Source organism: Hydractinia symbiolongicarpus, chromosome 2, assembly GCF_029227915.1.
Source record: "Hydractinia symbiolongicarpus strain clone_291-10 chromosome 2, HSymV2.1, whole genome shotgun sequence".
Taxonomy (NCBI): Eukaryota; Metazoa; Cnidaria; class Hydrozoa; order Anthoathecata; family Hydractiniidae; genus Hydractinia; species Hydractinia symbiolongicarpus.
In genome coordinates, this window is record NC_079876.1 from 16,203,538 (window position 1) to 16,217,314 (window position 13,777).

At 30.9% G+C, this 13,777-nt stretch overlaps 1 protein-coding gene across 9 annotated transcripts; it reads right to left on the reverse strand.

The window, feature by feature from the left end:
- Nucleotides 1-152: 152 nt before the first annotated feature.
- On the reverse strand, nt 153-13,697 carry LOC130629669 (cytokine receptor-like). 9 transcript variants are annotated; one of them, XR_008982006.1, is made up of 17 exons: nt 13,189-13,697; nt 10,244-10,388; nt 9,458-9,714; nt 9,100-9,235; nt 8,769-8,904; nt 8,267-8,439; nt 7,392-7,551; nt 6,600-6,947; nt 6,173-6,378; nt 5,840-5,918; nt 5,249-5,355; nt 3,147-3,336; nt 2,948-3,041; nt 2,243-2,388; nt 695-833; nt 369-459; nt 244-293 (listed from the first exon to the last, which is right to left on the reverse strand). XR_008982006.1 is itself a non-coding variant. In XM_057442955.1 (16 exons), exons 7-15 carry the CDS (start codon nt 7,495-7,497, stop codon nt 374-376), a joined length of 1,362 nt encoding a protein of 453 aa, XP_057298938.1. In that variant the 5' UTR covers nt 7,498-7,551; nt 8,267-8,439; nt 8,769-8,904; nt 9,100-9,235; nt 9,458-9,714; nt 10,244-10,388; nt 13,189-13,697; the 3' UTR covers nt 153-293; nt 369-373. The 9 variants fall into 9 exon arrangements, 4 of the variants coding, with proteins under 4 accessions (XP_057298938.1, XP_057298936.1, XP_057298939.1 ...); XR_008982003.1 differs by having other exon boundaries at nt 2,175-2,388; XR_008982004.1 differs by lacking the exon at nt 695-833 and having other exon boundaries at nt 153-293; nt 2,175-2,388.
- Nucleotides 13,698-13,777: the final 80 nt, after the last annotated feature.

A 13,777-nucleotide genomic window follows, 5' to 3' on the forward strand; every position in this document is an offset into this window, starting at 1 on the left:
AATAAATTGACCTGGGTGGGGTTCAAACATACGTCAAACACGGGAGGCACTCAAAATCAGTGAAAAATCCCATTGTCAGACACCTTAGCTCCTTATCAATATCTAGTTTCTACTAGTAGATAAAAAGACTAATAATATAGTGCTTACACAAAACCTCATTAAACATAGCTGCAGAAAATTCAGATGTGATGTATGGATGACCAGGCTTTACAGAATCAAAATAAGGTGTAAGATTAGTTGGTTCAGGATCACTAGAGTTGATAGAGTCTTCTGCTACTATTATTTGATAGTACCTAAAAAAATAGAAACTATTAGTTTACGTAGCTCGTCAAACTTTCCTTAGGATCATTCCCTTCATGACAATTTACCTTATCTAGCTTAGCCCAGCGGATAATTTTAATGAAACAGTGTTTGAGGTAACCATTGTAGCCTTACCAATTGCCCTTAAATCATTTCGTGCTAAAAACAAATAAACAAATATGTATATGGAAAACTCTCACATTAACGAAACATGGTTATTCACGCACAAAAAAAATAAAAACATCAAACATCTTTAAAATCTATCTACTGTGTACAAAGCAACTCAAGACAGGGTGTCTCAAATTTTTTAATACTTCCTAGGTTTATAGCAACACACATAGCAACACACCCTAAAATAATAGATAAATTAATGTATGAAAACTATTTTATGTACCTCAAGCGCCTTCTGCAGTAAGTTGTTATTATTGTATTGGTCTCCATATTTTATGTATGTATTTTAAATTGATGGTGATAGGTCTATTCCAGACTTTCCAAAGAGTAATTCACAATCTGACAAGCAATTTGGTCGATGTCTACAAGTTAATGCCTAGTTCGTCATAAAAGTTTCAAATTCGTACAGCTTCTGTTCTGTTCAAGACAGGCTTTTCACTTGTGTTTGCATAAATGTGTTTTTTATCAATAAGCATCACTGTGCAAAAATTCATCTTTTTTAATTGGTCTCTTATAACTTTTTGAGCTTTATAAGGCACAAATAACAGGGAAACTTTCTGGAAAACGATACAAAAATTTTCTTGGCCACGCCATTGAAAAAAAACTTGCATAGCAAAATGTGTTTTTAGATTGACAAGTTGGAAATGGTATACTTGCCAAAATTCAAAGAAAAAAAGGCTTTGAGTAGCCAGTATTTATTTAGTATAGAGGACTATTAGTTTATACTTGTAGTGGCTAAGAAATTTATATTTTTTTTTAGTTTTTTTACCATTCATACCGCAGTTAACCAACTTGCAACATATGTTTCACCTGAATCTCTTATAATTATACAGAGAGTGTGTCTGTCTGTAACAGGCAAGGTGGATGTGTTCATTTTTCTTTGATGTAGCCGAAGAACTGATGTCTCAAATGTTAAATTTTCTGACGTTACGGCACGACGTCAATAACATTACTTGAACATCCATATCTTATATTAAATTTATGAAGCCATCACAGTGTACTTAAAACTTTGAGGCCACATAACTTAGAAACGAGGAAGTGATGTCAGTGATTTTTCACTGCATGGGTTACTAGGGACCCCCTGGGACCAATTTGGGTAGATTTTCCAAACCTAGGTACCCAAATCCGTTTCAGAATGGACGGGTTAATGAAGTAATCAAAAAACCTTTAAACCCTAATATCTCTGTCAAAGATACATGATCCTATACATTTACTTGATCAGCGTTTCAAGATCTATACGATGAAGGCGTCTGTCAAACACATATCATCCTATACATTATTTTGATCAGCTATTCAAGCTCTACACAATAGAGGCAACAAGTGAAAGAATTTCTAAGAAAAATCCTTTGATGGGTTTTTGCTGACATCATTAAAATTCCAGTGACGGTTCTCTTTGTCATTGTTCTCCTGTCTAAGTGAATTTTTCCATGGGCTCTATCGACTAGTTTATAAATATAAGAAAATAATTTACAAAGAGGTGGCAAGCCACCGCAATGATGAACTCAACCTGTTAGGTCTTTGGAAATAAGCTAGAGGTTGTACTCCTCTAGAGAACATGCCTCTAAAAGCACAATTCTCCCTTTTTACAAGGAATTAATTAAAAAAAATATAAAAAAAATAAAAAGGACACAACACATTTGAAAAGATGAACAGAACTTTAACCAAGGGCAGGTAGGTTTCGACCCATATAACCAAAAGCTTACTGTTTCATTTAAAACTGCCCTCCAGCAAAACAGATATGTTTCTGTGAGGGAGAACTTTCTAATCGTACCAGCAATAGTAACATCTTCAACACCTTTGTATATGTCGACATTTAGAGGCACATGGGTGGATGCTGTTTCAATCATTAATGTGGTATTGTTTAATCCATATGAACAGTCTAATTTCCAGTATTTTTTAATGGTTAGTTGGTAGAAACTAAAAATGCATAAAATTGTCATTAGCAAAAAGGTAATATTTTCAGCTTAAAATGATAATATTTTGCAGATGTTCCCTAACATATAAACATTTGAAAATAACCTAACATTTTCTATAGGTTGGTAAAAGTCTTTTCCATAAAAATAGAGGGAAATTTGACCCCTCCTTTACGTTTGTCTTAACTATTTTTGGTATACAGAATTATTTGGTTTTGTAAATAGAAAAAGCTCTACTTTTTACTTTCATCGGTTCACTGTCAACCATTGGATGAACTTGATGAACTTGACTTGCTGTAGAATTTAACAAAAATTTCAGAAAATATAAAACAATGCACTGCTAAACACCGTTGTGTCGCAGTTATAGGCACTGAAGCACAGGTAGAAAAAAGTATCAATTTTTAAAAAACCAAATGTTGCAAGCAAGTTACAAGATAAATGAAGACTCAAATTTAAACACCTGTTATATAGAGTTAATACCACATTTTGAAGAATTCCTATGTGTTATAAAGAAGGTTCACAAAGGGTAAAACTATTTTATGGTATTCTTTAACCATGCCTACCGTATTGGTCCAGTTTCATCTGACGCTGAATTCAATGTCAAAACAGTTTCTTGCATTCCGAGCTTTTCTACAGTTATGGGTGGCGCATTGGGCTCTAAAGTATGAAAAAATATGAGATAAGCTAAGTAGTTCTACAAATAAATAAACTCAAGTAAATATAAAATAAAATAAGTAAAATAAAATAAACTCAAAAACACACTGTCATATGGAGTAACTGTAGTTGTTATATTGGAAGCAGGTCCTACGAAAGCATTGTTTTCTGTTTTGACATTAAAAAAGTAGGTTGTTCCTGGATAAACATTTTGTATATCAAAGTGTGTACAGTTGATGGCAATAGTTTTTTGATGTAAAAAGGATGAGTTGTATGTCTTTAATCCCTTCAGGGTAACCTACAAAAACAACAAAACATAAGCAAACACCTGTTAATATGTTAGTTAGCTGGAAATACATGAACATTTATGAACTAATATGTTTTCATATTTTTCTTAATCAGAAGCCACTTTGGTCAGATTAATGCAATAAAGAAAACAAGCAAAGTAGTTCTATTAATTTTATATAATAATACGAAGTGTCTGTGACAGGCATAATGGTTGTGTTTATTTTCCTTTGAGGTCGCCAAAATTTTTTTTAAAGTAACCCAAAAAATTATATATTATTTAACGATCTAGACGTAACGAGACGACGTCAATGTATTTACACTGGTGTCAAAACCTTATTAATTAGAAACGGCTGGAAATAACTGACGTCATTCTCCGTGTGGGTAACTAGGGGCCACCAAAGACCAAATTGGGTCAGTTTTCCATAGCTGCATACCACCCGTTTTGGAACAGGCAGGTTGATGACGCCTTTGAAATACCTTTAAAGCCCAATATTATACACTGGTTTCTCTTTGCTGATGACAGCAAAATTTTTAAACCCTTATATCTTCTTAATCGTTGGTTGAAAGTACATGATACTACACATTATAATGATCAGCGTTTCAAGCTCTACACATGCAAAGGGAAGGAAGGCTAAATAAATTTCTAAAACATTTTTGTGTATGGACGGGTCATTTCTTATGATGATGGGTCTTTTTTATTTCATCTTTGCCAAAGTAAATTTTTCAACGGGTCTTATCAACTAGTAATAATAATATAATACTCACATGCAATCGCATACGCATGTGCAATAGTTCTTTTATGTGAAGCTAGAAATTAACTAATGGTTGCAAACAGACAAATTATGGAATATGACTATAGGTGACCTGGTAGCTTTTTTTCATCTTTTAAAACCTTAAAATTGTGAAAGAGCTTTCATATTACATTTTTGTGCGTTTAACAAGCTCATTTGCACATCTAAGTCGGATGATTGATTTTTAATGTCAACTATGTTCTTGTAAGCTAACAAACAACGGTGGCGCATTCTGTGTGAATACGATGTCTCCTTCTTTCTTTTTGGATGGGTAGTTTTTTCGCCAAAACGGTGTCAGCCAAAAGACTTAAGTCAAAGAAGGTCGACCAAACAACATCAGTCAAACAATGTCAGTCAGTTTGAAAGTCAACATTACTTCTTATATAGAGTCATTAAGTATTGATTAATTTGATATAACTTGATAATACATCAGAAATAAAGACTAATTTATTTTTTAAAAATGAAATTTAGTTAAATCCATCCTCTTAAAATGTGTTAATTGTTCCTGACGTGAATTATATTGTTGGCTGACGCACTAGAGAAAGCTACTAGCAAATATTTAAACTTTTTCCTACGCAAAATTTTGAGCATTAGAAAATACTTAGAAGTAATTCTTAAATAATTTTTAAAAAAATGCTTCAACTAAAATTGTTAAAGAACGTGATCACATTAAAGAAAATGTTAATACTCAATGTAAAGAACACATTTTTAAAATACACACGATCGAATACACTAATTGTTAAACTAATAGACATTGAAAAGTAAGAAAATGTTACATCTTTTGTGATTTCCATACAGTACGAAAAAAAATTATAAAATTTGTAAAAAAAAATTATCATGTAAAAATCTTACCTTTATTTAATTATATTCTTACAAAAATTTTGAGTGTCAATTTACACTACACTTTCACAAACACCATCAGGTAAAAGATAACATTATCAACGCAATGATAAACCTTAGAATTTGTCACAATATTTCATACTTCGAAAATAGGACTAAGAAATTTATTTTCTTATTCTTTTTAAGTGTATCAGATAGTAGACATATGCCTAAGCTCTTCAAATAATATTTATACCTGATTATTATTTCTTCGATTTTTAGAAAACATATAAAATGTTAAATAATACTTGCCAGATATTGTTTTAAAATACCATTAATATGAAGTGAATTTTTCGAAATCAATTTTACATGACTGGGTGACATGATGATCGCTTTTAATTCTCTTGGTTGTGACGGTACTAATATTAAAAATGCACTTCTTTAAATTAAAAATAAAAAAATAAAATTGCTTTACTTCCTCTCATTAATTTAAATCAAATTTAAGTTCTAACATTATGGGGAGGTATTATGATATTTATTTAACAGTTCTGTAAATAAACTAGTGATAACCAATTTAAAATAAATTTGTTATCTTGTTTTAAACTTTTTTTACAAAACCAACTAGTTAATAACACTAAATCATTATCATTACAATAAAATTAAAAAGCTTATGGTTATTACAATTAAATGTTTTTACTGAATAAAATGTAGATATAAATAGTTAAATATAAATTTTTTCATTACCTATCCTTATACTTTTTTTTCACATTCCATGCTATTACTTTATTAAAGACTAACAAGAATCAAACTAAGCTAAATTAATACACAATGTCTACTAAATTATTAAAAGAAAAAATAATTCATTCATAATTAAAAGCTAAACTGTATTTACAAATTGATTACCTGTTGTGTCAGTTTTTACAGCAACTACAGAATTCAATAGTACTGCCATGTCTGATGCAAATGAGAAAAAAGTTTTCATCTAAAAACCAAAGCAAGGAATGAATTCTTTAATTTTAAACAACTACACCTGATAACCTACACTTGTTAATCAGTATGTGTCTTGCTGAAGCATTCAGCAACTGTATTGGTAAGTCTAATTTACACGCATACTGTGTTCCTTTAAATTAAGAATTGGATAAATAAGAAGTTTTAGCTAACTTAAAGTCACACTCTACGCAGGTAGCAGTATTGTGCATAGTGGATAATTGTGGGTGTACCAACATGTTAGATTACCTTACATTCATACATTGTAAATGGTAATAATGGATGAACTGTGGCATACGCTTTTGTGCTTGATATGTTGTCAATAAAAATAATCTTTGCACATCTTATTTGGCAACATTCAATTCTATATTTAGATATGTATTCTTTTCCATTTAAAATCCATCCAAATGTTACAGATGTTGCATTTTGAGTAAGTACAGAAAAGTTTTTTGGTGCTAAAAACAGGAAAAAAAATTATTGAAACAGTGTGTAAAGTGTGTATAACAAAATACAGAACATAACATAACTAGAATCAATACAAAACTCACGCCATGTTTAAATAAATTTCAAATTGCGTTTTACTGCAAAAACAGAAAACTATCTTAAGAAAGAGCAAATTTTCAAACTAAGGAGTGTAACAAAAGAGTTGAATCTGATATTTGCTAAACATTCTAACCTTCGTAAATTTTTGACAGAACAAATGACGATATTTTAGCAGGGAGAAAATAATTTTGAAACATGTACTGATCTGCACACATATATTCTTTGGTACACTTCAATTTTCCATTCACTTGATTATCACATTCACCAAATCTCAACAAAAACTTGTCAATATTACTCTTAAAAGTGAGTAATGACTTATATAATGTAGTTGGGCTTTGGTTCCAAATCTCAGTGATTGTATAATTTCCATCATTTGAAATTGTTTTGTCATTTAAACTCCATTGTATGTTTGGATGAGTGCCAAATGCTGCACATTGTAAGCTGTTGTTTACTCTGCTAATTACAACACCAGGAAGTTTATCTAACACAGGAAGATAATCTAGTTTGTAAAATCTACCTTTGCTACAAGGTTAAGGTTAATATTTTTATACAGAGGAAGTTCAGATATTGTACTGAAAAAACGGAAAAGATAAACCCTATTTACGAAATATGGTAATAATACGAAATTTCATAATGGATTATTAAATATACTATGTTAATTTAAACATGTTGTGTGATCAGAAAATTTTATATGCTCAGCGGTAAAGTAGGTTTTTATTTTGTTACTGGCTACATGAGTTAAAAGTCCAAACTTTTGTTCTCATTGACATAAAATTTCAAGTCGTTTGGAAGAATGTCTAACAAATTCGAAACCAAATCAAATCTGCTTTGTTATAAGTAATAGTAGCAGCCTGATTCCCTTTTATTTTTTAATGGTTTTTTAGGTTGTGTATATTTATTTCAAGAAATTTAGTCCTGCACAAACCTCCATTGCTTCCCATTATCTCCAATCTTCCACCACACCCTTGATCATCATTTACTTTATTATTACAATCCATTTCATGCAATCTAACGCACTTCGCTTTTAACATAGTTGGAAGAGTAGCTAGTTGTGTTTTGTATCTATCGTTGCTCCCTGTGAATTCCTGAAGAATAATCAAAACTATACCAAGTGAACTCTTTAAGCCTATTTGGTATGGGGCGTTTTGATTCATGTAAGCATGGGGGGCATAAACTGCTCACAGACTGTAACTTTAGATCTGTTTGGTTTTTATTGGCGAAAATTGGCACAAAGAAGCATCAATATGTTGTGACTTAATTAGTGACAAAATGTTTGTGTTAATATGTCATCACAGGAAGTGATAACGTAACATATTGGAAATTCTCATTTTTTATCTTTTTTAAAACTCTTTACAGTACTAGTCATTAAAAAAGTATTATAAGAATGCAAGATATTATCAGAAACATTTACAGGTGTTATGAAGACAAACAATTTTTCTGGGAAGAAAATGAAAATCCATTAGAATTCCTACCCTTTTGAAAAATCAATATTTGAGAACCTTGGTAGCTGTCACAGAGTAATAGTTGGTATATCTATGCGCATTAATATCAGTAACTACACAATCAAGAGAAATTGGATTGACAAGTAACAAAGTGACCTATGACGTCATGACAATAGAAAATACAAATATTCAGTTCTGTAAATTACTAATGTTCCGGTCGATTATATGATGCCGTTTTGTCACTATAACATACATAATCAATTTATTTTTAGCTCTCCATACCAATACACTTGTGCAAGAAAATAATAAGTTTAATCACTTTTAAAATATGTTATATAAACCAGAATACATTACTCACATGTTTGATATTATTTATTTTGTAATCATAAATGGTAGAATCATGTTTATATCCATATTATATTTTGTAGGTCTTTATTCTATCATTCCATATATAACCCAGACCTTGCAGAGCAACTCCAAAAATGTATTTTGTATCGTTAAAGCACACTTGAAGCCAAACGTTTGGATCACCTAAACATAGTATATAAAAGTATATAAAAAATAAATTGGCCATCATGAAATATTTAAAAGCAAAAATTTAAAATTAACAAAACATATCAGGTATGTTAGTTATTATTATCTGTCAAGAATATGTAAGAAGTAATGTAATGTATAAACATTTTGTCTGTTGAAATGTATTTTAAACATAAAGATGTTGTTTGCCAAGATCTCAAAACTGACCACAGAAATATAAAGTCAACAACAAAATATACAAAGAAATATGTTTAAAAAACACAGAAAAGCTTACAAATAAGAAGTGACTTTAAAAGTACGGGAAGCAATGAGGTTTTTTAACATACCAATTTTTTCTTGCCAAGGCATATCTAAGACTATTCAATCGAGCTTTATCTGGCAAATTATTATTTGAAAACGAACCAGAAGCAGATAAAGTTATTCCTGGCTTTCTCCTTTCAACTCCAAGTTTATTCATACAACCTAAACACAATAGGAACTAAAGTTCTATTCAAATTGATCATCAGTACTTTTTGTAATAACTGGATAATTGGTGAGGAGGCTTGATATATCAACCAAATGCTTTTAGAAGTTTTGGATTATTATGTGAAACTTTATATATCCACAATCCATGCAATTTCCAAGTAATCAGAAACCAAGTAATCAGAAACAACTAACTTGTTAAACAACCAGTAAAACCAATCTTTATACATCATCCACTTGATTGAGTGATGATATCAATAATACTGCATATTAATGGAATGTCAAACCAATGTGTTATTATGGAATTCGTTGTACTGTTCGCAAGAAACATCTAAAGAACGAAATGGTTAAGTAGCACTCTTTGTACAATCCCATCAATAAATATTAAAACAAGTTCTCTGCTGATTCCAATAAGTTGAAATCTAAATAAAAGTTCACTGTTTGATTAATACATATATATACAATTAAAAATGGAGTAAAACTTACCAAAACTAATCAAATATGCACTAAGTTATCTTAACCAAGGTATTTCTAACGAAAACTGACATCATACCTTTTCAGATTTTCCTCTTTTAACAAAGTTTAAATACTTCACAGAATCTCCGTAACGCACTTTAAAATTACGTGTTGATTTTGCTTCACTAGTTTGAACTAGCATACCAGTTAACATAATCTTCATACCAAACTGATATCTTAGAAATTCTGGAGTAAATGGGCACCAAGATCGAGAAGAATAAATATTTGGTGGCAACAGCGAAGTTGTGCCATTGATTTTCGGGTAAAATATTGACTGGATTCAAGATGAACATGCTAAATACACACAAAAATCAAAATTTTAGAAAAACAGAAATAAATAGTAGTGATATAAAAAACAGTTATACAAACAAGAAGAAATCAAATATATCAAAAAAGATTTTGCAGCTCACATGCAACAAAAATGTACACAATGTTCACAAATCAAATCAAGCTCATTCATATAAATTTTCAAAAATCATCTGGAGTGGACGTTCCATAAACAGAAACCAAAAAGACCAATTGTATATTATTTCTTTAAAAAAAGAAACTAGGTTAATTTGACTTTCTGTGCTACTCATTTAATAGTATGAGTAATAATCAGCCAATTTTTACTAATAAAATCAAAAATAAACTAATGTTTTTATTAGTAATTCATTGATTTATTTATTCCTTATTATTATCAACGCAGGAAAATTTCTTTTTTATTTTAATGTGAAAGACTATATTTTGTTTTAAAAAATAAATGTTTGAATAAGTCAACAGTATGGTGGAATGACAACCAGTCACACTGAAATAAATGTTGTAGATCAAATCAATTACTTACTTTCTGCACATCCATATAATTTAATTTTCAAACACACAACTTTAGGGGGTGTTACAACTGGATAAATACGAATATGACGAACAGTAAATGCACCCTGCTCAAACCAATGTCGTTTTAAGCATTTAATTGCAGGATATGCAAAGTTCTATAAAATATATAGAAGGTCTTATTCCAAAAAAAGTATTACATTACCTTAGGTAAATACAATGTATGTCATGGTAATTTTCAAAGTTTTCAAAAAGTGACACAAACATTTTTGAAGGTTTAAATTTGTTTTGTAATTTTTACTAATTCTGCCACTTTTCTACACCTGGCAGAATTAAACCTGTTGTTTTAAAAGTGTTAGTGAGCAGGAGAAGTGAAATTTTGTGTAAGATTGTTAAAAGTTTTGTCCTCCAGTGCTATCATCTTTCAGATAAATTATTTTGATTAATAAATCTTTACTGAGCAAAGATATCTTTATGCTATTTAATAAAGTACAAATTAAATCCGATGATTTTACAGCTTTTAAATTTTTTTTTAAGTTTACACATGTTTTGTAGCAAATCTATATATATAAAATATGACCATTTTTAAGGTCAGTAGTGGTTATGGCAAACAGACAAAAAATATTATTAATAAACAAAAAGAACTAAATTTTAAGACTTTTTTTTCAAATTCCAAGCCCGAAGCTGCCACAAAATTCTTTAATAGAGTTTACTCCCTTATCTTAGAACTGTCACCAATGTTATTTTGACTAACCCTTATGACCATGGCTACATTTACACCAGAAAAAGAATACATCCTGATGTATTTTGATTCACTCTTGGTTTGTCACAAGAAGCTATGACAGGTTTGATTGAATCCAATCTTGACACATATTAAGTATCAAAAATAATGAAGATTACACTCTTAAACAACAAAGATATAACCATTACTTAGCACCATGGTTTGTTTGTTATGATCATATTACAATCGCCTACCACCTTCATGAACTTTCCAACATGGCAAAAGGACTGGGTAAATTTATTATTCAGCTTGTGACCTAGTTACCTGCATTCTTATTAGGCGAACCCCTGACTTGCAAATCGAATGACTAATTGTTTATTTATAATTTTTTTCCTTTTCTTAAAATAAGTTTCTCGTGAAATAGCAACGAGTAAAAAATAATTGGCAGGTTCTATGATTTCAAAAAAAGCAGTGAATGATAAGATAGTACCGAATTTTCCAGACATAGACAAACATAACATTGACAGAGATCTTGTTGCCCCTACTCGCCTAAATGTTGAAGTAGATCTATGGTGCCAGTGTGATAAATGTGATAGGATGCCTTCTGAAGTAGAATGTTTTTACTGTCACGAGATAGACTCTATTATATACTTTTAATTACATGGTATAAAATTTTCTAGCTTTGGTGGCACTCCATCACAGAGAGAGCAAATGATTGGCAAAACGTTTTGATCCTTGGGTAGGGAAAAAACTTTTAACTTGTTTTTTTTACTGTTGTTGTTAGTGCAATTCACAACAGCACACCACATTATTCTGCCTTTCAACCCTACTGAATGTGCAATCTGAGTCTAATCTCTCTGTGGCGGGACATCTAGTAAAGAGGAAACTAATTCTTCACTTTTGACTGGTTAGCTTTATAGTAGCTGGAAACAACTATGTAAACGTAAGGCCGAAGACATATTGGACCTTAAGTTTTATTAGCGAATGTGTACAGAATTGGCACAATGTGTGTTAAACTTAAGGTCTAGACACCTCTCCCGCCTTCGATTTTTAATTCATACTAGTCGACAAAGCCCGTGGAAAAATCCACTGAGGCAGGATAAATATGAAAAATAAGCGTCATTCGAATTTTGCTGGCCCGTCTAGACCTTAGAATTAAATTTTTTTTTAGAAATTTGTATACCTGTTGCCTTCATCGTATAGATCTTGAAACGCTGAGCAAGAAAATGTATAGGATCATGTACTTTTGACAAACGGTTGCAGAGATATTAGGGTTTAAAGGTTTTTTGATGACGTCATCAACCCGTCCATTCCGAACGAATTCGGGGACCCAGGTTTGGGAATATAACCCAAATTGGTCCTAGGTGGTCCCTAGTTTCCCACGCGGTGAAAAAAAATCATTGACGTCACCACCTCGTTTTCAAGTTATTTGGCCTCAAAGTTTTAGGTGCACTGTAATGGCTTCATTAATTTAATATAGAATATTGACGTTAAAGTAGTGTTATTTTCATCGCGCCGTAACGTCAGAAAATTTGACATATTAGAGATGCATTTTTCGGCAACATCAAAGGAAAATGAAGAAATCCACTTTGCCTGTCACAGACACACAGACAGACACACTTAGCGTATTATTATAGAGATGAATAATTCATGAAAAACGGTCTTTCACAATACAGAGGGTAAGATTTTTAAGCATATAATACAAGTATAAACCTAGTCCACGTTTTATCTATTTTGGTGAGTTCGGCACGCTACGGGTAAATACGCCACACGCTACATATTATTTTAGCCTTAGGTTAGTGCCTATCATCCACCATCCATATAAACAATCGAAACGAGAGATCACATGCTCTTTTTGTAAACAAGAATGAGATGTTGTTCAGTTGGTTTTAGGTAAGAAAACAAATAACTATTTACTTATTTTATAGAAATTAGTTACAAATATGATTTTTTTGTCACAATGGTAGTTGATTTTTAATCAAACAGTACCTTTAATTAGCAAGAAGAGTAGTTTCCTGTGCATTTCAACTTCCAGAGATAAATTTCATGTGCAGTAAAAATTGATTCAAAATAAGAGCACATATGAGGTCAATCACATAAGGAATTTTATTTCAGAATGGTAGGCTAACTTAATTAAGTAATTTTAAGGGTACACAACATTTTAAACCACATATACAAAATGCTATGCTAGAAATATAAGTAACACACATATAAAAGTATAAAAAGATTAGATTTACCCTCTTAACATTACGGTGATTCACAATCTCTTCTTGCCAAAGATCAACTAAATCATTTGAACTTGTTATACCATATTTGATGTTTACATATGGCACATCCTCTGTATCACCTTGTATTGCAAGACCAGTAATTGTCATAATTCTTCCCAAATGAATCTGAATGGATGCATTTCTACTGCACCAATTGAAAGGACTGTTCAATCGAACAGAAGAAATATTTATATTTGTAAAAGGAGCAAATGATTTTAACCTGTTATCAGGTATTACGTTATTTTCCATCCCAAGCGGCTGCAAACATGGTGCTAAAATTAACAAAATAATCTTAAGGTATTTTTATAATTTTGTAGCAAAGAAAAATAAAGGTATATACACCATCACAGCTTCTTTCTCTCATAATCTAAGTCATACTTTTCTGCAATTTTTAAAAAGAATATTACATTTTTATACGAAAAATAAAGACACAAAGTCTAAAGCACATTATAACAGTATCACACTGCTATTTGATAAAAATTGTAGATTCCTATAACTCATACTCAGCTTAGTTTGAATTGTTCTAAATTCATAAAATTTGGAATAACAACTAAAACAA